At 33.4% G+C, this 26,498-nt stretch overlaps 1 protein-coding gene across 3 annotated transcripts in view; it reads left to right on the plus strand.

Moving 5' to 3' along the window:
- The window catches only part of Gphn (gephyrin), a 578,173-nt gene that overhangs the window by 223,346 nt on the left and 328,329 nt on the right, over window positions 1–26,498 (plus strand). For all 3 annotated transcript variants that reach the window (XM_008852141.3, XM_008852142.2, XM_008852140.2), the window contains exon 5: window positions 25,122–25,216. In XM_008852141.3, coding sequence (XP_008850363.1) covers window positions 25,122–25,216 — 95 coding nt within the window. The remainder of the gene's footprint in view (window positions 1–25,121; window positions 25,217–26,498) is intronic.

The following is a 26,498-nucleotide window of genomic DNA, read 5'->3' on the forward strand; positions in this document are numbered from 1 at the left end:
AAGAGAAGAGAAGAGAAGAGAACAGAAGAGAAGAGAAGAGAAGAGAAGAGAAGAGAAAAGAGACCTGGATGTAGTCAGCCATCCTAATGACTATCCTCACTATTTTTTGCTTACAAAATTTAAACTGTTGAGAAGCACCACATTCCAACCAATTTTGTTAGTTTGTTTGGGACCTTTTCCAATCAGTACTTCTCAGAAGGAAGACAATTTTGTCAGTTCTTTATCTACCATTTTAGATAAAATTACAAACTTTATAATAATGAAGAAATTACAGTATCAGAGTTTGAGAAAACTTAAAGACCATCAAGTTCAAAGGCCTAACATGTTCTTTTTTATCATTCCCAGCCTTTCCTTGAACATTTCAAACATTTCTTAGAGCAGAGTTCATTTCTTGAACAATTCTAGTTTGAAAATCCAACATAATAAAATTTGTTGCCTTATGGTCTACTGAATGGACCTTGAATGCTCTTGGCCGTACATGAGAAAAAGTTAATTCCTCTTTTATATTATGGCATAGGAAGATAAATATTGCATTTTCTCCCTAAGGCTACTTACATTTATAATATTTTTTCATTCATCTTGCCTACTAGCCACAGACTTTCCCAAGACCAATTCTCTTTAACTTGTACATTAAAAAGAAATGTTCAATTGTAAAATAGTATCAGTGGAAAATTAAAGATATAAAATTGAATCATTTAGGCAAATGAATAAGGGCAGTAGGTGACTGCATTGAAAACTATCAAGTTGAAAGGCCCCATCCACATAGCAGTACTAAAAAGGGGAAAACACATTATATTGTTCCTCAGTTCAGAATTGTGAAAATGAGGTAAACCCAAACAGTTTTTTGTGAAGAACCCATAGATACAATCATGTCTTCAGTTTTCTTAAACGTGTGTCTCTAATGGCATACCTGTTCCAGATGAGAATATGTTCTCAGTTTTCATGATGCCCTTATAGGGAAGAGATATCATACCCTGAGTAAACATACAAATTAATGTAAGTAGAAATTATGGTGTACTTGCTTTCTAATTGGAGTTCTTACTAGAAATGGAGTGTTGCCTGTGTAGTCATTTGGAAAAGAAATGTAGTCCAGAAAAACACAGGCTATTTGGGTTTAATTCTTAAAGCTACGTTTTCTAGTATGTGATTTTATGCAATTTACTTTTTATGCTTCAGTTTTCTTATGTACAAAATGAACACAGGATATTTAAGATATAGTACAGTTATCATATGAGTTAATATAAGTAAGTCATTGTTTTCATCAATTTTCTGTTACTATAAAAAAGTCAGGACTTCTGTTATTATAAACATATTTATTTTGCTCAAAGGTTGAAATGCTGAAAGTACATAATAAGGTACTTTGTCTTCTGGTAAGGTTCTAATGATAGATAGAATCATAGCAAGAATATAAATGACATCAAGAGGTCATATTACCAGGCAGGAAGCCATTCAGCCATTTGATTCAAGCTTTTAGAACAGCACAGTCTTGGGAAAATACCATAGGTCACACAAGAGCTAAGTCAGTCCCATTTGAGTGCAGCAACCCAATAGCCTAAGAGCTTCCCACAAGGTTCACTCCTTAAAAGTTCTGTATCATTTACCAGTATTGCCACACTAAAGATAAGCCTGTAATATATGAACCTTTGGAAGAAGAAACTGTATACAAACCACAGCAAGCTCTGAAAGCAGTATTTACTACATAAACATTTCCCTTGCTATGTTGTCTACTATGCTAGCCTAGGACCCTGTTTCTTAAGCAGTCCTTCTGCTTCAGCCTCCCAAGTATCTGGAACTGTAGGCATGTATCACTGTGCCTAGTTTTCTTTTGCTGTTATCTGCAGAATAAATAGAACTTTAATTTAAAACATAAATATTGCTTGATTAAATATTGAAAGGATTTCTCTGAAGAAAAAAAGTTAAGATAGGACCTAAAGGACCTAACAGCATAGTTGTAAAATAGGAAAAGGAAACAACAGAGAGCACCTGCTAAATACTTGCTTTTGCCTAAATTCATTAGAATACAAACAATGGCGTTACTTTCCAACTTACCCTTACAAGCCAGTTGTTATAAAATGAACAGAGACTAGAATACTAGAGCACTTCAAGTTTTACAAAATACACGTTAAGATACTAAAAACAAGATATTAACAAACATTGTATAAATGCTAAAAACATATTTAGCTAGAGACATAATCTTGGGAAATAAAGATTTGAGGATATTCTTTATTACAGATGGAAATCAACATGTAAAACAATATCTGTATATTAGAGATCCACTTATTAAATGTAATGTTGCCTCTTACAGGAAATGTAGTAGACTTTCAGTAAATGAATCTATATCTGTCTAGTACTATGAACCTGAAATAGTATCAGTATATTAAAGTGGTAGAATATTTGTGACTTTATGTTATTGCCTGTCTTAAGGGGAAACTGATAGGGAGTCAAAAAGTAGAATCAGATGAAAAATTCTTATCAGTATCATTTTTTAGATTAGAACATTGTACTATTCTAAAATCATAGGTACTATTAAAGGAGAAATAGCCAATGGGGGTGGGAGGAGGTTCACAATTTAAATATAATTAATGGTGCAGAGGTAAGAACTGTCATAAGGAATCAAACTTCCTTCAAAAGATGCTTAGAAGAAAGCACAGTAAACCTTTTGGAAATGTAGAGCTTAAAAGCAAACTGTTGTCAGTTTAGTGGCCAGAGATCAAAACAAAAATCCAGATGAAGCAGGTGATGATGCTAGAACATCTACTTGGCATAAAAATAAGTTAGATTTCTTGGTGAGAATGAAGACATTATAGAGATGATGGATGTCATTGAGACAATTTCAGTGTCTTTCCCTTATGAGGAAGGAAAAAATAGGCCACTATTTCTTAAGAAGTGGTTTTGAGTAGAGTTTTACAAATAGTTAAAAAAAAAAAAAAACGTTCCTACCAAGTATTTGAACCAGGTAAGTATTTGAACCAAGGTGAAATGGGTTCCAAAAATTGTATAAAATTATTACAAAAGATAATTATTATTTCTTAGTATTTTAAAAATATAGCATTCTTATTATATATCTTGATGTGATTTAGGACTATATTATATAGGCTGCTCTTTTATCATGGGGGTCATTTAATACTTCCATTGGTGAGATACAAAGGAGATTCCTGTCATAGAGTTCCCATTATTTTTAAACAGGATAGTTATTTGGATAATTACATGACACTTTGAAATGAGTTTTATTTATAAACCCAATCTACTTGCTTTTTCATTCACTTCCTGTTGCTACTTTTTGCACTCTGTTCCTTAAGATGAGACTGCTCTTAGGAGAGATGAATGTCACCTTCAGAAATGAATACTATTTAATATTCTGTATAATCATGGTATAAATGCACCTTCTCTCTGAGGTGCATCATCAGTAGTTGTGTTTATACTAACAAATTGCTATAGTTTTGTTCAAATTATGTTATTATCCTTTGCTTTGTAAATATGAAATACCTTAGGATAGGCATTAGCTAACCTATTTTTATAAAGTCCAAATGGGAAATCATTTAGGCTTTGCAATCTGTATAATTTCTGTCAGGAGTACCCAGCTCTGACTGCCCTGTAGTACAAAAGCAGCCATTGATGTTATATATTATTGAGGCTGGCTATACTCCAGTAAAACTTTATTGTGAACACTCAAGTTGTACCACTATATAATTTTTACTTGACATGAAATATTAGTTTTTTAGTTGTTTTTAAAATTAGTTTAAAATTGAAAGATGGTTCTTAGAATGCAGGCCGTGCAGGAAACAGGTAGTAGGCAGGCTCTGACCCATGGACTACAGTTTACCTGACCTTATTTTAAAACATTCCTACTCCATCTTGTACTAGTATCTGCTCTGCTAAGCTATGGGCTCAAGATATATGTGGGCTTTCAGAAGAATATGCTGAGATTTTGAGCTTAAGAAAGAAACCCCCTAAGTAGTGCATGTTTGCTGGATTCCTGTATAGTATATGAGCATACAATTGTGTAATATTCAAAATGTTTAGGATACAGGAATAAACAGAGATATCAAAAGTTCTCTGTTTTGGGTCGTGAGATGGCTCAGTGGGAGAAGGTGCTTGCCACCAAGCACAAGGACTTGAGTTTGGTCCCTGAGACCCACATGGTAGAAGAAAAGTACTGACTCCAGCAAGTTGTCCTCTGAATTCCATTTACATCCTGTGATGTGCTCACATGTGCGCGCGCGCACACACACACACACACACACACACACAAATAAATGTAATTTAATTAAGTTCTCTATGAAATTTACCATAAAGATCCAAAAATTTACCATAAATGTACAAAAAGTTCCTATCTTTATAGAATCTTAAAAATGGAGTTCAAACTTAATAAGTGCTATATGATAATAGGTAATTGGTCATATGGGTAAAAATAAACCCAGGAAAGATGATTGATAATCTAGTCAGGAAAAGCATTATAATTCAAATAGGGCCATCCATCAAAGATGGTGACATTTGAGCAGTGACCTAAAGGAGTAATGAAAGGAAGCCATAGATCATGTAAAACAATCATGTTCCCTGTAGTGTAATAGAGTAGAGGCATGGATTATATTTTAACAAGGAAACCATCTGGGAGGTAATATAAGTGATCCAGGTGAACAGTTATAGTGGCTTAGACAGACAGACAGAGATTCATGTTACTATCTTGTGAGGATAATCACAGCTGTTCTGCTCAGATTAAGATAGTGTTGGCCATAGTATGGCCAGAGGACAGGAGAGAGAGAGAGAGAGAGAGAGAGAGAGAGAAACAGGATCTCACTATATAACCCTGGCTGTCCACAAACTTGTGATCCTCCTGTCTTAGCCTCTCAAGTGCTGGAATTAGGGACATAGGCCACCTTGTCCAGCCAATTAATATATATTTGAAAGAAGTAACAAATGGAATAAGAAAATGAGGCAAGCCAAGTAAAAGGTGCAGGATTTGACTTTAGCAATTGGAGGAATAGAGTTACTGTTTAGGGAAATGAATTACACTGAGGGAAAAGTAGATAGAGGAGAAAATTGAGTGTTTATTTTAGTCACAGAAACTTGAACTGCCTTGGAGTTCAGAGGAAATGCCTTTGCTAGAAATTTTTAAGCCATTCATATAACTTTAAATTCATGACAGTTGATAATCAGATCATGAAGTATTAACTAGTATTCACATGTATTTATTGGTGTTCCTCCTGATTTTTTTTTTCTGTCATCCACCTTCAAAGAGGTAGGTAGCTCCTAGTTAATTGTCCCCTCTGCTCACTCACAAAGAATGGAAGGAATCCCTCTGAATCAGAACCTTGACCTGCACAGAAAATACCATTAGTTTGGCATCCTCAAATTTTGCCATGATGTGAAATTTCCCAAGTACCTCCTTGCTGGAAACTGTTTGCACTGGAGGTAAGTGTGAAAGGGGTGGTCGTGGGGAATGATGGGGTGAGGGCTTCCTAAACCTTTCTCAGACCTCAGAAGTAGTTTAATTCTGAGGAAGAGAGAAGGTTCAGGCTGGTTCCTATTTCCCTGAACCAGTTCATACAGCCCTAAATTTGACCTGCTTTCCTCAAACTGGGAATCAGAAATCCCTTTTCTCTTCTGTTTTTCTGCTGCAGAAATTCCCAACATTCCCATTTTGTGGGCTCCAGAAAGGGGTAAGCGAAGACTTCAATCCCAGCCAATCATTTCCAGATTAATAAGTTTTAGTGTTTTGGTTTATTTTATCATCATTAAAAAAATGCTTGGACCCATTTTTCCCATCTATTTAATTTCCTTGTGAATTGTTATGTATCTATGTTCTAGGGTCATTCTGTATCCCTGGGCAGTAGAGTTCAGATCCATCTGCTGTTTCCATTTGTGTGCTGTTCTCTTGTGGTTTCTCATTCGCAGTTTATGAATTACAGTTTCCTAGATGAAAGACACCCAATTCAGGGACTGTTTCATCTCAGTCTCATCTTTTCCTGAATGGTGTTTTGTTCCCCTGCTGACAGCCTGTCATTTCCCTACTCAACTGCTTCGGATGATCTACCATTGCTTATCTACTGTTCTGTCTTCCTGCTTGATTTGGATTTCTCTACTTTTTGCCTAATTTCATCGCTGAAATTTGCGTTCTTCACTTGTTGGTGCTTTGCCCATCAGCAAATAGCCTGGTACCTCCATATCCATCTGCTATTTTAGCATTTCAGACTGCCTAGCATTGTCTATCTGCCACCCTCCCGTTTCCCTATACTGTGACCTACTATGACCAACATTTGCCTGCCTGATTTTGCCCTGTCCAGTATGCCTGTAATAGTGTAAGTAGGTACAGATTATTTCTATCTCCATATGCCTTGTGCCACTGAGTTGGACTGCTGACTGAGGTTGCCTGACTATTGCCTCTTCTTCCTATTTGCTTCTAATGGCTGCACCATTAATTTATTTGAAACATTGCATTCATCTCCAGTGAACTCGTAACTTTCTGGTTTGCTCATACTGCCTCATTTATATTTCTCTGCATCTAATGAATCGCTAGCTTTATTCCCCTGTGGTCTTTAAACCTGATCAGATTTTACATCCAAGGAAAATTTTACCTATATATTGTCCAAACATGCCTTAAAAATAGGAAAATTTAAAATTTAAAATGTGCTTTTCTATTTAACAGCACAGACCAGTTTACTCCTAAACTGACTTTAAACTCAACCACACCTACTGTTTCTTCTTTTTCATACAAGTCCACGTTCTTGCCTTCATTTACAATATTTTTTCAACCATTTATCATCCTTGCTTCAGTTAACTTTTCACATCATATGTATATTGATTTCCTACTTATGGGTTCTTTTAACAATTTTCCATGTTCTAAAGTTATTTCTTAATTTATTTTCCCTAATTTTTCCAGGGTTTCATCAACACAACTTTATCCTATTACTTTTATCTTTTTTTAGTAAGACAAGGGTTTTTTGAATCTTTAAAAATAATAAATTTAATTATTTTATACTTCTTTGTAGTTCATATTAAAGTACTTTTCAGCTGTGTGCCATTTTTTCCTTGGAGAATATAATTTCTCAGCCTCCCTATAGCTTACATAATATCAGTTATTTAGAAATCCTTTTGATGTACTCATCTTTCCTTCCTTTTTAACTTCTTTTGTGTGTGGGTAGACTTTTAAAATTCATATTTTCCCATTATTTACAGAGTACTTGGCATCTAAAACTAAACCGCACTACAAAGTTCGTAGTCTTATTTACTTAGATTGACACAAAAAGCCAAACATCATGAGCAAAGAACATCATGTAGAATTTCTAAGTCTAAGAAGAGATATAAAGTGGAGTGTGTACAAATGTATGCACATGAATATGTATAGATTTTAAATGTACTGTGTTTGCTGTTTACAGAATCATTTATGTTTGAACTGTTAACAATGATAAGGATCCATATTAGATTTTATTCTTATAAAAAGGTAAAGGGAAAAGGAAAAGCCTTGTAAAGAAAGTGATAACTTTCAAATATTAGATAAAAGTATTCACAGAATAATTTTAAGATTTTTGTCTTAATAAAGAAAATAAGTTATTATGAAGAAAAAGATCACTATGGTAAATCCTTGAAAATTATTTCCTAGCTTTCTGAAGGTATATTATAAAAATGTATTGCATAAGATTTACCACATAAGTTTACAAATCAGTGGTATTTGTATTTTCAGTACCATTTTTGTACAACCGTCACAACTGTCCCAGAACTTTTACATCATTCCAAATAAAAATTATATAACATGTATGGGTGTGTGTGTCTGTCTGTCTTCTCTGTCTGTGTGTGTTAAAAACTTCCCATTACTTCCTTTCTCAGCCTCTGGCAAACTTTAATTTACTTTCTATTTTTATGAATTTACTTATTCTTGATACCATGAATAAATGGAAATATATAATTTTTGTTCTCTTGTCCTGTGTCTGTCTTACATTTAACATAATGTTTTGAAAGTTCATCCATGTTATAGCATGCATCCAAATTTTATTCCTTTTTCCAGTGTATGTGTATATCACAATTTGTTTTTCAATGTGACTATTGATGAAAACTTGGGTTGTTTCCATTTTCTGGCTATTAACAGTACTGGTGCTGTGAATATTGTACACAAATATCTTTTTCCTTCAGTTCTTTTGGTTATATCACCAGAAGTATAGTTGATAGTTTTTATTCATTTTTTTCCTATGTAGGAAGAAATAAAATTCAGGAAAACCACATAATTACTAAGAAAGATAAATACAAGATACAGTAGTAGGAAAAGAAGAGATAGTCAACTATTGGACAAGCTGTAATAGGCCAGACTAAGATTTAGAAGATTCTGTATTCTATCAACAAAAGAATAAAGTTATACAGATCTTGAATGCTTTAGAGATATCATTAATAATTCTAAAGGAAGTTAAAGTGTTTTGAAACAACAGGATGATAACCTATATTTCAAATCAAATAATGTGGACACTTAAGAGCAGACATAGGCATCTGAGAGGCAGGCTTTCAATGAAGATAAATAAGATGAGGAAACACAGTTATATTTAGAGCAACCAGTAATTCGAGCAGAAATTAATTTTAATTTAATGTTTTCATCCTGACCACCAAGTCTTCTACTTATAGAAACTTTCTTAAAAATAATTAGGAAGTCCAACCACCAAAGATTCTAATACAGTGGGTTTTGATTTTATGTATGTGTATCACAATGTGAACTGGATTTATCTCTGTGCTACAGTGCTGAAGACCTTAAGAAATTATAAACGTAGAAAGAACTCTCTCCACAAGAATTTAAAAGTGGAATAGTTAAAATAATAATGGATGGCATATCAAAATGATTTCAATATATGAGGTAATATGATTTATTCATATTATCAGTTCTTTGGAGAATAAATTGTATATATTCTATCCATCCTTTCTCAACTGAGTTTCCTTACTTAACTATGAAACACAGAAGACACAGCTTAGATTCAAGGAGAGGAGTAAAATTTTACAACATAGTTTATTTCTGGTGTCTTCCAAATTATTTTGCTCTTTTCTTCTAATTCTTGGAGGAAAGTATTCAAAGTCAAAATGGTTGCATGTGAAGAAATCCTTCCACCTCTTCTAAGCTTCACTTATTCAGATATAAGAATGCCTTCTGGGCTGAAGAGACTATTCAGTATGTCAAGTGCTTATTGCATAAGCAGCATGAGGACATGAGTTCAGATCGCCAACACCCATGTTAAAGTTGGGTGTGGCGAGTAGTGTGTGTCTATATCCCAGTGATTGGAGGAGCGGGAGGAAGGGGCAGAAATGGGTGAACCCCAGGGACTCACTGGTCAGCCAGCCCAGCTGAAAGGGCAAACTCCAGCTTTAATGAGAGAACTTGTCTCAAAAAACACATCAGAGTGACAGAAGAAGATATCAGAAGTTGACCTCTGGTCTCCACATAGACAAGGGCACCCACATACATATGCATACACCATATGCACACACATCTAAAAAGAATGTCTTTTATATTAAAACCTCATCAGAGCAATCAGAAGATAACAATAATGTTTATACTATTAGACATCTCTTTAATTTTAAAGCCTAGTAAATTCAATGGCATATCGGCGATTTCATTGGTGTTAATAGATATCATTACCTGAAGTCAGGCATATTTGTTGTATAATGGAAGAACAGATAATGGAAAGAGTTAAATAGATAACTAATCTTCAGGAAGTTGTTCTTAAATGTAATTGCAAGCACAGTGAAAAATCATTTACCCTGATGTGCATTCTTGAACCTATTAATATTAACACTTTTCATGAATTTAGTTTGTCTTGTCAATTAAAACTTACTTGAATTCCTGGTGTCAAAAAGTTCAGCGCATTCATTAGCTTTTTTAATCCCCTTGGTGTAATAGTCATTTGAACTTAGAATCTATTTCTCCCCAATATTGATGTGTACTCAAAACTTAAGAGCAATTGCTTTCATTTCTGTTGCTATTTCACACTAATTCTTTTAAAGCTGGAATAGGACAGGGTTTCATAACCTGTTTTTTTTTTCCATTCTCCTGACTGTACTACTAGTGTTGTTTATTGTAGTAGCACAGTTATGAGGAGATCAAAGTTTCCATGTCAAGAGAAAAACACTAAAATAGAAATTACATCCAAATTTAGCTTATTTTCTTATCAATAACAAATTAGTTTAAAAGATTCTTCTTTACTTGTGTTCATGCTGAAAATCATTTTAAATCAGAAAAAAAATAAAAACAGAGAGTTAGAGAGATTATACAGATAATGTAGAGAACTAAGACAAAAGGCTGAAGTCACTTTATTCATAATGTTTTCTTTGTGTAAAAGTTAATCTAAGAAGATACTATAAGTAATCTCATCCTTACTAGGCTTCAAGTCTGTTCATATTTAATAACAACAACAAAAAAACTAGTCTAAAATTCTTATAGTTGGGAGATTCTTAGTAGGTAACTACTCTTCAACAAACAAGTCATCACTGTTGTTGTGTGCAGACACACACACACACACATCTCATCTACTTCCTTCTGTTCAAAATAAACACAGATTTTTGTGAGAGTGGTAAGAAGGCATTTAGATATCATGTTTCTCGTTCATGTTAGTAACTACAAAGGTAAAAAAGGATGATGACCTGTGGGAAGCTCCTCATATGAACACAAAAATCTATTGTCAAATTTCAGTTTCCTTTTTAATGTCAGAATATTGGGAGCACAGTATTTGCATGTTGTAAGCGTCCAATAAGAACATAAAATATTGGCCTTTTATTGTGAGAGACGTATGACTATAAATTTTTTCATCATCTAGTAGACAGAAAGATGATGTTTTTCACTATTGGGGGGCGGTTGAGACAGGGTCTCCCTGTAGCCCCCACTGGCCTGGAACTCATTATGTAGACCAGGATGGCTTTGGTCTCACTGAGATCCACCTGCATCTGCTAGGATTAAAGGTGTGCAATACCAAGCCCACCCACTATTATCTTTTTGATATAGATTTTAAAATATAACTCCTACTTTTCCTGAATATAAAATATGTTTTTGCCAAAATATAATTAGAAAATATGGAAAAGTAAAATGAAATAAATAGTAACCAATTATCCTAATACACAGTGATTCGTGGGTTAATTGATTAATTCACATAATTTCAAGAATTTCAAATACATACTTATATCGTTAATTTCTTTTAATATTTTATATTTTTCTTTTATGTGTATTGCCTGCATGTATGTAAGTGCACCCATGTCATGCAGTGTCCTTGACGGTCAGAGAAGGGCATCAGAATCCCTGGAACTTTAGTTACCGACAGTTGTTAGCTGCCATTTGGTGCTGGCAATGGAACCCAGGTCCTTTTCAAGCGCAGTCAGTGCTCCTAATCGCTGAGCCAGCTACCAGCCCCTATATCATTAATTTTTTATTAATATCATTGCAGCTGCTAAATGTATTGTAAATGTACTATATGTCAGGCATTATGATGAGCACTTTATATAAAACATTTAAACTGATACCATTTTAATACATAAGAAAATTAGATTTAGAAAAAGCAAAATATTAAAAATGTTAACTAACATAGATCATGAAACTAGCAAAGGTAAAAGAATTTAAAATAGGTATTTCTACCTCCAGAGCTCTTGCTGTTAACCTCTCACCTTTTCACATAATGCGTGCAGGTTTCCATGCAATCATTGTTCTACAAAAAGTTAGTATTTGTCAATCACTGAAGAATATAAACAAGCACTGAGTAATCCATTTCACTCTTATTAAATATTTGTTTTTATTGTTTCTTATGATGTTTTCCTTATATAAATTGTCCTATATACCTCTGATGATCACTTTAGAAATATCTCTTTAAAATGGAATCACTGGGCTCATGAGATGGCTCACTGGGTAAAGGCACTTGCTACCAAATTGTACAATTTGACTACTATCCCTGGGTGCCACATGGTTGAAGGAGAGAACTGAATCCAACTAGTTGTCCTCTGATCTCCCCACCTATGTCTTGGCAACCTCTCCCTCCCAAGTAAATGCACACAATTAATAAGTAAATGCAATTTAAAAATTAATGGAATAACTTACTCTAAATTGTGAAGTCTTGCAATATATCTTTTAAAAATATTTTAGTTATTATTTTAATTTATGTAAGTGTATTGCCTGCATGTATATAAGTGCACTTGTGTCGTGCAATGCCTGCAGAGGTCAGAAGGAGGTGTCAGATTCCCTGGAACTGAAGGTACAGATGGTTTTTAGCTGCCATGTGGGTGCTGGGAACTGAACTCGGGTCCTCTGCAAGAACAGCAAGTGCTTTTAATCACTGAGCCATCTCCCCAACCCCATCACAATATATCTTTAAAAATCATTCTATTTCCAAATTTATGTATCTGTACTATCAGTTTTTGAAATTTCATGTCCATTATTGCTTTTTAAGTTTACCAATTGTTAGGTTAAAATTGACTATTTGGAGGGCAGAAGAAATAGTTAAAGTACTTTCTCTATAAGCATAGCTCTGAGTGTGACTTCAGAACCTAGGAAGAAAAAAAAAAAGTGCGATTGGCATGAACACATGTATTTTAATCTCAACCCTGGGAAAGCTGTCCAGCTAGCATGGCTTACTTGCTAACCCTAGACCAGTTAAAGATGCTCCCTCAAAAACAAAAAAATGGGGAATGGTCCCTGAGGAGCCACAGCCAGGTTGTCTTCCAATCTTCACATATTTAAACACTTCCACCTGCATACATATACACAAAAATTGCATATTTTTATTAGTATGTTATAGATTAATAGTAAAATGAAAGTTTTCTTGTGTTTGTCCATTTTGTTTCTTAAGAAAACAGATCCTTCTTGGATCTGTATTCTATTCTAACAGCAAGAATAATCTAATGAATTGCTTATCAAGAAATAATTTTGGGCTGGGCATGATGTCACATGCCTTTAGTCTCAGCACTCAGGAGGCAGAGGCAGGCAGATCTCTGTGAGTTCAAGACCAGCCTGGTCTACAAAGTGAGTTCCTAGCCAGCTGAGACTATCTCAAAAGACCAAAAAAAGAATGAAAGAAAAAGAAATAATTTTGGTTGGATAGGATTTATGATTTATTTTTACATATAAATATAAATCAACTCCTTTCACCTTTTTCAACTCCATTAACACAAGAGTAATCAATTGTTTTATCATTTACACACTTAAAACAGGTCATGCCTTGAATTTAAGACATAAAGTTAATAAAATACACTTTTTCTCATCAGCTAATTTTGCCCTTTGTATAGCTCATCTGTTATGTTGCTGAAGTTATAGCTTATTTTAGTTATCTATTTTAGAATGTTCACTGTTAACTTTTACAGAGAGAAATTTATCAAACTTCAAGAATTTAGAATTCATGTTTTATTCATAGAAACTGGAAAACAACTTATAATTAAGGCATTAAATATTCATAGACTCTATTAGCAATCGTTTTAAATGCCAAATACATAACTTTATTTATATAATAATTTTATTAGAAATATACTTTTTTTTTTTTTGTCTTTTTGAAGCAGGGTCTCCCTGTAGCCCCAGCTGTCCTGGAACTCACTATGTAGACCAGGCTGGCCTTGAAATCTCAGAGATCCACTTGCCTCTGCCTCCCAAGTGCTGGGACTATAGGCGTGCACCACCACACCCAGCTATACTTTTTAAATATAAGAATTCCACAGGAAACATTAACATGCAGTTAATGTGAATTATATTGATTATCTAAACATCGTGAGCATTTTGTAAACTTTTTTATAGCATATAGAAATCATCTCTCCCTTCTAGTCTTCAGAGAAACATATTTGACTCCTGAAATGCAAGCTATTTCAAAGCTCAAAATTTTTTTGGTTAATCCAGCAAAAACCCAGCATACAACTGGGGAAATGTGTAAGAAGCCCCAGCCTTCGCTGAGAAACTATTGCCAGCTGATCACTGCTGGGTGAGGGAGGGTTGGTTTTCTTTAAAGGAGTGATGCTACGTAGGCTGACCAGGCACCAGTGAATGAAGTGACATGGAGGAACATCTGGGGACAGAAACTTGATTCTATAGGCATTAATATATATGAAAAGATGCATAAAATTTGGTGGGGAGTTATGCAGGGGGTTGTACAGGTGGTGAGGGTCTAAATAGGGTTAAGATATATGAAATGCACACTTCCACAAAATATTTTTTAAAAATCAGAAGGAAAAAAACCTTTTGTTTAGGTGAGTTAACACTAAGTATGTATTTTTTTTCCATGACAAAGTGTGTTAAAATGCTTCTCAAACTGAGATAATTTTTCATCTCTCGAGAACATGTGATGGCATTTTTATTTTCACAGTTGTAAAATTACTACTGGCATTGGAAGACATGCTGCTAAAGATGCTGCAATGTATAGTGATCTCCTGCAGCAAGACTTGTATGGCCCAAAGGTGTGTTGAATTGACAACTGAGGAATAATTTGTTTTGTCCAAGAAGGGACTAAAACTGGGCCTACTGGCATGTGCCTGAAATCCTGAGACAGGCGGATCACTAGTTCAAAGCCAACCTGGACTATATAGTGAGATCCCATTTTAAAGAGAAAGAAAGATAAAAGGATATACTTTATTATATTATCATTTATTTTATACTTTATTATTTATTTTTATGCTTTTTTTTTTCAATCCCAAACTTGAAAAATGAGGTAAACTTTACTTGAAGAGTAAAACACTTTGTTCTAAGCACCATATAACTCTGGATGTCTTGAAAGAGTCTGGATCATTACAGGTTAAATTACAGATCCTGATTCTGATATTTCAGCCCAAACTTCCATTAAACAAATAGCTCACATAAAAACTAAGATTCCTGGGGACAGGGGAGGAGGAGATTAGATTAAAATGTTTCTTTACACTTTTCACTTGATTTATATAAACACATTTTACAGTGGGTTTTTTTAGACTATCTTCGAATTTTTATAGTTTTAAATGCCTTGTTAAGATGTTTCTGTTTTAACAAAAAAATGTAAAAAAATTGTTTTATCTAACCTATGTCTGGGTTTTTATTCTCTCTCTCTCTCTCTCTCTCTCTCTCTCTCTCTCTCTCTGTGTGTGTGTGTGTGTGTGTGTGTGTGTGTGTGTGTGTGTATGTGTCTGTCTGTGCATCTGTGTGTCTGAATGTGTCTATGTGTCTGTGTGTTCTTGATTTATCTCTGGCTTTGGAATAGTCAGGTTATTAGTGTATCTATTAACTTTCAAAAGAGAATTAATAAGGTTTGTCTCCTATAGTGGTTAAAACAGGGATGTTTAAGGAGAGAATGTGTGTGGCCATCAAGAATAAAAACTTCTGATTTCAATATTTCTTCTCTTATTGAATTATAAGTTTAAATAATAGACTTTATGTTTGCTCTCCAGTAAATGAGAAAAAGTACTCTCTCAATGTAAGTCTGTGATATATATATATATATATCCTTATCATACTAACGTTGTAAATATAACATTATTTTACTTACTCCAGGTAAGTTAAATCAAATTAAAATCTTTCTAGCAGTATTTTGGGGATTCCTCCTTTTTAAGAGTTGTTCTCACTCTACTTCCTTTACCTCATCTATTTCCTGTTTCTCTCCATCTCATTTGTGCTTATTTTGGTGAGAATTGGTTTAGCAAAAAGTGAACTTGAGATTTGATAATTGTATGTTTGCAGTGCAGCTCTTTAAATGGCCATTAGTTAGAATTATCATATCTCAGCACTAAAAAGCAAAGTTTCTCAGATCACTTGGCAGTGAGCCATTTGCAAATAATACTTTGAAGCCTAAAGAAGCACTTTCGTTTACTAAGCAGAGCCTAAACTCAAGTTGTTATGTGAATATTAAAATTAAAATTTTGTAATGCTTTAAGTAAATAAAGCAATTGTGTGATAATTAATAGAATGGAAATTCAATATATAGACTTTTCAATGCAGCAATAACTTTTCTCTTAAAGTAACTATTACTAACCCCAAAATAAAATCCTTGAATACCAGAACAAAAAGGCTCAGTTGTACATTCTCCTATTCACTACCAGAAAAGCAGCCTTTTAGTACAATTTGAAATGATGTTGTCTTTCAACCTTATATGATTGTTTTGCTTCAGCTTCTAAGGTGGAAGTGCATATATTTATGGGTTGCTAGATAGATAGATAGATAGATGATAGATAGATAGATAGATAGATAGATAGATAGATAGATAGATAGATAGATAGATAGATAGATAGATAGATAGATAGAGGCATAGAGGCATAGATAGCAAACAAAATGATTACTAAAATAGCATACCTATTATTCCAGTTGTCTTTTTTGGGTGTGGGAGTTACATGTGAGATCTGCTGTCTTGGCAGATTTCGGGTATACAGTTAATGAAAGCCAACTTGTGTATTAGATCTCCTGAAACTGTTCTTTTCTCTCCCCATTAGTTGCATCTCACTTTGTAAAAAAGATTTATTCATTTATTTTCATTTGTGTGTCTGGGTATGTATACCATGTGTGTCAGATCACCTAGAGTTGGAGTAAAGGTGGTTGACCTGATATGGGTGTTTGGAAACAAACTTGGGTTGTCTGGAAGAACAGTAATGGCACACTTTTTTTTTTTTTTTTTTAGTAATGGCACCCTAAACTGCTGAGCCATCCCTTTAGGCTCGATGCATATAACTTTTTTTTTTTTGAAGTTGTTTTCTTTTTTAAATTTTTTAAAAAATATTTATTTGTATGTGAATGAGTGTTTTGGCTCCATGTATGTAAGTGCACCCATGTCGTGTAATGCTATATAGGGCAGAAGAGAGCACCAGATTCCCTGGAACTGGAGTTGTGAAAGGTTGTTAGCTGCCATGTGGGTACTGGAAACCAAACCTGGGTCCTCTGCAAGAGCACCCAGTGTTCTTAACCACTGAACCATCTCTCCAGCTGACATATAGTTTTGAGGTTCAAAAACATATACTTTTATGTGTAAAGATTGATAGGTATGCATAGCAATACATTACTATTATGGACAATTGTGGTATTTTTACATGATTCAGATATAAGTAAATATTACTGTAATAAAATAATTCATAGAGAGATCAGTATTTTTTTCATTGTACCCTGAATGAGATACAGAGTAGTACTATTACACAAGTTCATTATTAGGATAAATTTTTCTCATAAAAAAATAGTTGCAGGGCTGGATAGATGGCTCAGCAGTTAAGAACACTTGTTCCTCTATCAGAGGACATAGGTTTGATTTCAAGCACCCACATGGTGTGTCCCTAACTCCAGTTCCAGGGAATCTCACACCCTCTTCTGGCCTCTGCAGGAATTGCACATGTGGTGCACTTTATATACATGCAGGCAAAACACTCATACACATAAAATAAAAATAGTAAAATTTAAAAATCTCTTTGCTCACAGCAAGATCACCTCAGAGCTATCGTTTGTTTACCTACTGCCTGAGGGAAAAATGATCCATTAACAAGTGAATGTTTGGAGCTACTTGATGCTGTTTTCATGTGTTATGCTACTGAAAGAACATAAAACATGGTAATTTGATGAGATGCATGAAGTTCTCAAGAAAATTTTTGGTTTTCTATTCCTTTATCCCAAAACCTCTGTATTAAATATTTCTTTGATCTGGTAATGTATGCATCTCTAATGTATCCTGTTTGCTGATCACAGAGCTCCTTTTTATTTATTAAAAGAAAATACAGGGGAAAAAATAAATCTTGTGTTTTTCTACTTCCCTGTAGTTTCATTAATATATTTGACTTGCGATATTAACAATGAAAAAGTATTTTTAAAAAGCCTCTTTGCTCACCTGAGTTACAAGACTTTTGGTTTGATAACTTGATTATTAAATTGATACTTAAAGAAGAAAAGAATGTGAAAAACAAACCCAATGTAGAAAGAAAAAGTTGTAATACTAAAAAGCGTTCATTTCTGTATACTTACTTGTTATTGAACAAAACTAGGGTTTAAATATTAACAAATATGCTCAGGTTTTTTTCATAACATTAAAAAGTGCCTAGGCATCTTAATTATCCATAATGTATTATATGAAGATATTTTTGCTTCTTGGTAAGCCAAACACCCAGTAACAACAACTTAATTCAGCTTTGACCTAAGACCTTTCTTTGAACCAGATAAGTTAGTTGGCTCACTCTAGGAACTGTGCTACACTTATAAAGATAAGTAGTTACCTTCACACATGAAGATCGTTTTTTGCCCGGGAGTAATTAATGACCCACAAAAACTGACATAAACGGAGAGAATGGCTTAATTTACCTTTTTTCCTTCATTGCAACATATATATGTTCTTTGAACAGAATGTAAGATGATTTTAACTGTAGTATTTAGATTTTTATTCTTTCTTGCTTTCTTCAATTATACTATCTTCTTTGGCCTTTCAACACAGTGAGACCTTTTTTATACACTATCCAACTTGAACTGAAAAAAATAAATGGTGTCTCTCTTTCTACACGAAAAGTTCTCTGCCTCTTCCAGAAGTGGAAGAAATTGTAAATATTTAAGAGGGTTAAAATCTCAAAGGAAGAGATAGACTAAACAATATGATTATACCTCCCAAGTAAAATTGAGTCAAATTGGTTGTATTATTTCTATCTTTCTAGCCATAGTTTTGAATCATTTAGTCATATTATTACAATGCACTGATGTAAGATTGAATAAAAGAGAATATAAATTGGTTGAAACTAACATAAAGGTAACAAAATCTGCAAATTATTTTTTTAGCTACTGAGAGTAAATTCAAGACCACTATTAAAATAATAGACTTCCTACCTCCATTTTACTGTTTCTTAAATGAGAGGAAAAAGAGCAGATACTCTTTGACCAACCCTGCAGTTTGTTATATATGTAAATGTTATCCCTTATATGAAGTCCCAAAAGACGGGGGAAAATATTTTTAAGGTTAACTTTAATATACTAAAGCATATTTATGGATCAGGCTCATATTCGCTAGTTTATTTTGACCCATTCTAAAAATGTAAATGCTCAAATTATTATGTTTGCCTTAATGTGTAGGCATCAGGAAAATATACCTGGCTGGCATCAAATTACCTATTTTGACCTGATTTATTTTCTTTCTACATCTATATTTAGGTCTAATGGAGGATTCTCACATTTATTTCATGTGTTAAGTTGAATATAAGGTGATCATGAAGATCAGGGCAAGTGTTATACGTTCCTTCCATTAGCACTGTCAAGTATGTTCCTTGGGCTAGTATCATAGGTGTTACCTGAAAATTATTTGAAATCAAAACTTTAAGACCCTATCTATTCTTTATAAATCAAAATAGATAAGAGTGGGGTCCAAGAATATGTGTTTTAACAAGGCTTCAAGAAGATTATGGTGTACATTAAAGTTTGAAAAGCAGTACCCGCACCATCTCTCACCTTGATGACATAACCAGCTTAATAGTAGACATTAGCTGGTTTTTCAGAGATAATCTTTGCTGTTTAAGGGCACAGTAGTAATTATTATCAGGAAATTATATTAAATCTAGTTAATCTAGTGAGTTTAAATCACAAATTCTTCTACTCTGAAAATAAAAAAGAATATGGCTATATGAATAAGTAAAATCACTATACTAAATGATTTCTCAGAGTCATTTTATATATAAGACATTTATGGGCCCTGGAGATATGGTTCAGTGGTTAAGAAAATACTTGCTGTTCTTCCAGAGGACCTGTGTTTAATTCCCAGCACCCACCTGGTGGTTAACAACCATCTGTAAGCATTGCACACATGTGGTGCTCTTACATGCAGGCAAAACACTCATACACATGAAAAATAATAAATAAGACATTTGTGCATATTTATATTTAGCTATTATTTGTTCTATAAATATTAAGCATCATTTCCTGTTGGCAGCAACTTTTTAAGACCATTATTCCTATGAAGTTCAAAAGTGAATATGAATTTCATCTGGATCTCTCAACTACAGAATCATTGTTTTTGACACAATTTTTGTAACTTAGCAAAACTTAGCACTCTTAGAAGGGACTTTCTGACTCTATTGTTGTCTTCTAAGTATCAAGAATAAAAGGAAAAAAAATCAATGGGTTTTTTTTTATGGGCAGTTAAAACTTTTTTTTAATGTGTGTGAGCATATTGCCTGCATGTGTGTAAGTATGTGTACCCTTGTCCTGCAGTCCCTGCAGAGGTCAGAACAAGGCATCAGATTCCCTGGACCTGGAGTTATGGATGATTATCAGCTGCCATCTGAGTGCTGGGAATTAAAGCTGGGTCTTGTAATTCAAGCCCAGGTCCTCTGCAAAGGCAGCCAGTGCTCTTAACTGCTGAGCCATCTCTTGAACACCTCCCCGACCCCAGTTATAACTTTTATGGTTAAGAAAGTATTTAGCACTGAGCATGGTATTACACACTTGTAAGCCAGCACCTGGGAGTCTGAGGCAGGAGTACTGCAAGGACCACGCAGTAAGTTCCAAAGCAGTCTGAGCTTCATAATATAGGGAGACCTTGTCTCAAAAGACCAAATAGAAGGAAAAAGAAAATATTTAGTAGTTAAATATCTTATTCAAAAGGAATAGCTAAATAGTACTTAAACCTCATTATTTTGAATGCCACTATTTCCAAAAGTTATCTGAGTATTAATTTACTTTTATAATTGACATCAATTTCTACTTTTTTCAAGGAAAAACTAATTTGATAATAAAATTTACAATGTATAATTACCAGTGTCTGAAATAGTATTAAATATACTTGTAAAAAATAATTTCATAATTTTATTGACATCCTTTTACTGTTGATAACACACAGTTATTTTGTTACAGATTAATAGAAACAAGTGACGCTTATCTTTATCTTGCTAATATGTGTGATTGAAAGTGATAAAGGGAACTTCTTAAAACCATTATTCGGTTTGGATATTCTGATGACATAGACAAGTATTTTTCTTTTGTTTTATTCTAAGTTTCAATCTCTTGCTCTTTCCTTTTAGTTGTACTTTTCCATTTTTGGCTTTTGTAAAAGGTGAAAGATTTATGTGATCTGAAGAGAAACCAGAGTATACCACATTCAACTTTAGATCTTTGCACTCAGCCCTTATCCTCCTATGTGTCTTCCTATCCACACCTCACCTGACTACTTGCTAACACAGATCAGAGTATTTCAGAATTCTCCATCTTGCCCTTCATTAGCCAATCTCTTGGGTTATTAATCATATCAATCTTCATATGGGTTATTACTGCAAATTCTTCATCTTTGCTTCTCAACTATTATTTATAAATGTGTATTTTCCTGTTGTTTATGTTATCTGTCTGATAAGATCAAAAGTACAAGGGTGTGTTGAACTGGAAAAAAGAACAGAAAATAGTTACTCATTTTGCATTCCTGTTCTGCTCTAGAAGACTTACTTTTACCATCTAGTTCTCATTGTCCTTTAAAAAACTGAGGAATGCTTTATTCTGCTTTTAAATACACCAAAGTACAGAAAGATTAAATATTTTCTTATAATTCACAAGCAACTAAGTAGTAAAGCCAAATTTCAAATATAGATAGATGCATGTATTCATTTCTTATTCCACAAATATTTATTTAGCATATTCTACGTGCTGCAAAAGATCCAACCCCTATTCTCATGCATATTACCTACATAGTAGCATTGTCTGGGCTCACAGATAGTGAGCTTAAGAAGAGATTTCAAAAAAATAGAATAGCTTAGTGCGTTATGAAAAACATATTTTTGATATAGGTAAAAATTAGACTATATCTGCACTCTATTTAAGAATGTCATGCTTGAAAGGCAGAATTGTATCTTGACCTAAAAGAATCTGATATTCTGACTCCAACCCTCCATGATTCACACCAACTCACCATTATTCACACCATCATACTTTAAAAAACAAACTAGTAATAGTAATACAAAATAATATTCATTTCTATTTCAGATTTGACATTTCTCCTTTAGGGCCTCTTAAAAAGGATCATAGTATAATGTGAACATAATTTCAAATGCTCCAAATACCCCATCATGTAAATACAAGGTTCACCCAGCAGTTTGGTTCCATTGTGAGCCACAAAAGGAAATTGCAAAAAAATCCTCTTATGTAAATTAAAATGAGGCATTACAGATAAACTGTCTCTCCTGTGTTCTGATAAAATCCATGATATATATTAGAGCTTCTAGAAAAATTAACTATATCTCTTTCACATATGTTTCATGTTATTTATTGTGTTTCTCATTTTTTTAGTGTCAGTTCATACTCAGTTTATTCACCACTGCATCATGAATGCTTTGAATACTACTTAACATATAATAGACATCCTTTAAATATTGTTGCTTAAATGCCTAAACACTGTATTTTCAACTGTGTATTTTAGGTGAAACAAGCCCTCTTGGTTATCCATTGGTATTTCTCTACTTGTCCTTAAATAAACAGTCCTATTCTGCGTGCGGTAATAAAATGTTTATATAGTTTTTTCTGTGCTAGAGGAAACTACTGGAGGTTGGCTAATTTAAAAGAAGAGGTTTATTTATGTCATAGTCTTGGAAGTTAAAAGTATAAAACCAAGTGGCCCCACATGCTTGTCCTCTAGTGAAGGCCCACTTGGATGCATCACAGGAGCTGAAAAGCAGAAAGGGAAATGGCTATGTATGCAATAAAAGATCACATGTCAAGACAAAAAGCCAGACCAATTCAAAGTCATTCTCATTCTTTTTATAACTCATTCTCTTAGGAACTAACTACAGGAGACCAGCATCAAAACCTGAGGGTGATGGCTCCACCTCACACTTGGAGCCACATCTTAAAGGTTTCTACCAACTCACAACATTGCCATACTGAGGTGTAAGCTCCTAACATAATGACTTTTGGGGAGATAAACTGTAACCAAATGATAGTAACTCCCAGACTCATTAAATACCAACCAGTGCTTATATGAATGACTTTTTAAACAAGATACTTAAGTACTAACTCTACTCAAAGAACTCCTGTAATATTATACTTAGAATCCTTTTGAGTGATGCTTAGGGCTTTAAGATTTTCAGTTCCCTAAGAATTTGTAAACCTTAATTAACAAAGCACTATATGGGGGCGCTGGAGAGATGACTCAGAGGTTAAACACTGACTACTCTTGCGGAGGACCTGAGTTTGATTCCCAGCAACCATATGGCAACTAACATTCATCCTCAACTCCAGTTCCAGGGGATCTGATGCCTTCTTTCGACCTCCACGGGCATTGCATGACACAGGTGCACTTACACACATGCAAGCAATACACTCATACACATAAAATATAAATAAATAAATAAATAAATAAATAATTAATAAAGCAGTTTGTAACAGAAATCTCAACAGGCCTTATGCTTACATTGGATAGATTGGTTAATGATAGCTCATAATTTTTCAGCTGTGAGCTTAAATAGTAGCAGCGCACTTAAAATCTTACAAATTTCAAATTTTCTAATGCCTGTTTAAAACAGACTTATTAAGATGCTATTGGTAGTTTTCCTTAAAAACAATGTACTTAAATATTGCCCTATGCTGGGATGCAGCAGACCGGTAGATTTTATCAGTTCCAATAATCTTATGCTGTATGATTATGAGCAATTAACTAACCACTTATAAGTATCCTAAAAATTATAACATTAGCTAGTATATAACACATACTTGATGTATTTTAACTGCTTTGTCAGACCCTCAACTTGTGCTCAGAGAAAAAAACTTACCAGAGCTGCAATCTTATTTACAGTTTTTCCTTTCCTTCTAATGAATGTTGAATAGCAACCTTTCGCTTTGTTCTTCCATAGTTTATGCTGTGTTTGCTTTTTCTTTACTTGCTGAAACTCTTTTGCAAGTTTCATTTCTGAATTGATTCCGATTATTGTAATTTCCTTAACTTTTAGAAACAGATCACTAGAAATGTATTATGTATTTTATTACTAATTTACAGAACAGTACAGTCACATCTCATTATGGAACTTCGATTTATGGCACATCACAGATATCATATGTTTTATAAATTAAAGGTTTAAGGCAACCCTGTGTCAAATAAGCCTGTCAGTACCATTATCCAACTAGTTCACCTCATTTGTCTGTCACATTTTGTTGATTCTTATGATATTCTAAACCTTTTCATTATTCTTACATCTATTGATTAATAAGCAGCCAGCAACCTCAAGGCAAAAGCTTTCACTAGCAAAACAATTATGACTTGCTGAAGATTCAGATGATCATTAGCATACTTTAGCCATCAAATATTTTACTAATGCAACTTTATAGATATAATGATATACTTAATGATATACTACTGGATAGTTCAAACATAACTTTTATATGCACTTAGAAACAAAAACATTCATATGATATGCTTTATTATTTTATTGGTTTAGCTGTGTATTCTGAAATCAAACCTGAAATGTCTCCAAGGTATGCTTATAGAGCTATTTTGACAAAGAGTTAGAAAATATAATTATCCTGTCTCCTTCATTAACTTATTCCAGGTTTCACTGTCTCCATCTTAAGAATCATAAACTCTTAGTATATTTTAAATCCTATCACTTCATTCTTTAAAAAAAATCATAGAGCTAATTTGTATTAAAGTAGAAAACATAAAATTTTTCTTCCAGCCAGTTTATGTGGAAAGTGATTTTTTTGTACCTTTTAACCATGATATAGAATCACAGAACTAGGGGAATATAAAATGTCCCCTGCCTTTTAGTAATTAATTTATTTCAATAATAATAATCAGGCTAGGGATGTAACTCAGCATGCCTAGTGTATACAGGCCTTTGGGTTCCATCTTAAGCATCACAAAATAAAAACACAAACAAAAAAAACCCTAAAAGCCAAAGGGGAAAAAAAAATGCCCAGTCTTCTTATACCTCTGAAAAATCTTTTGAGCTATCACAGCAATCTGAGGCTTTGTTTTTAGAACTTGGGTTATCAGACAAGATAAGTTTTCTATCAAATTCCTTGAAGCTCTGAGGAAAGGCATAAGATGATCCTGTTAATATTCTCTGGATTTTCTTCATTGTTAGCTTATATTCAGTGATCCTGAAAAACTGAATATGGCTGACTTTAAAAATATAAATGTTTGAGGAACTACAAAGCGTGGTTTATAATTATCTTTAAGTGAAATTTACTACTCAACCTTTCTTCTTTTTTGGCTAATTCACTCAGTCTGCTATTTAATCTTTAATTACAGGCCACAAAAGAAGTAATAGAACGGGAAGCACCAGGGATGGCCCTGGCAATGCTGATGGGATCACTTAATGTTACACCTCTGGGCATGCTCTCTAGGTAAGAAAGCCACTGACAAATTCAAAGAAAGTGAATTCCTGACCACAAATCAGAACAATACAATCACAAATCTAAGAAACTTTTGTTACAAGGCTTAAGTTCATCCCTTTTTATCCAGTGTTAATAGTCTTACTGTCTTCTCTACCTAAATCTTAAGCAGTTCCCCCTGTTTGTTTTTTTTTTGTTTGTTTGTTTAGTTTATGCTTATGTTAAACTTTTGGAGACTGTAATATCATTGCTGAAAGATATCAATCCAGAAGAGTTCAGTTTATCAAGATGTATTCTTCTTGTGATTGCTTATAATCACAAATTGATATTTATCAATTGTAGCTAAATGCTATTTAATGAAACTAACCAGCAAAAATCAAATGTTTTTATAAGTTAGGAGCTTCCATTTGAATTTACAAATAGCCATATTGATGGGCAGTCATTTAAAAGGTTCAATTCATATTGATAATCTCTTGCAGTTTGTATATTTAAATTACTACATTAAATCAGTATATTAAATTAGTATATTTAAAACCATACATTTTTTGACATAGATGGTGGCATATATCTTCAGTCTAATGGTTTATTACTATCTTAGTAAATCTTAGATTAAAATCTTATAAGTGATGACAGCATACATCATTTAAGATAAGGCTTAATTTAGTTAGAATCTTTTTTAATGACCTGAAATAGACAGTGTGATAGCCAAAAATATACAACTTTATACTTCAGAATTTTATAATGGTCCTAACCACTTTTTTTCTGTGTGAAATCGAAATATAAAATCTAAGTAATTTACTTAATTATAAAAATGTGAATCAAGATGGCCTTTCTGTTACTTGAATTGAATTTATATACCATCAGTGATAGTAACTGGATGCCCAGCAATGGAGTCATCAGTTATTATATTCTTCTTTCTGTTGTATGTAGGGTATTATGATATTTATTTTAATGAGAGCAAATAAAGAGTTAAAGTATATTAGAGATTTTTTTTAATTATTTAATAACCACATGATTAGAAGCATTTCATTACAGCATTAACATATTCAATAACAATTTCCAGAGCAAAGATGCTTCTCTTTCAAAATTAGCTGTAAAATTTGAGGTTCACAGTTAAATTAATACAGTTATACAATATTGAACTCAGTATAACCCTTATAAGACATAAAATTGAATGAGGTTTTAACTTTTTTTTTAAATTACAACATAGAATAAGTAGATGGCTATGAAACATCTTAAAAGATGTTCAACATCACTAATAATCAGGGAAATGCAAATTAAAACCACTTTAAGA

Source organism: Nannospalax galili, unplaced genomic scaffold (assembly GCF_000622305.1).
Source record: "Nannospalax galili isolate Female #2095 unplaced genomic scaffold, S.galili_v1.0 scaffold285, whole genome shotgun sequence".
Lineage (NCBI taxonomy): Eukaryota > Metazoa > Chordata > Mammalia > Rodentia > Spalacidae > Nannospalax > Nannospalax galili.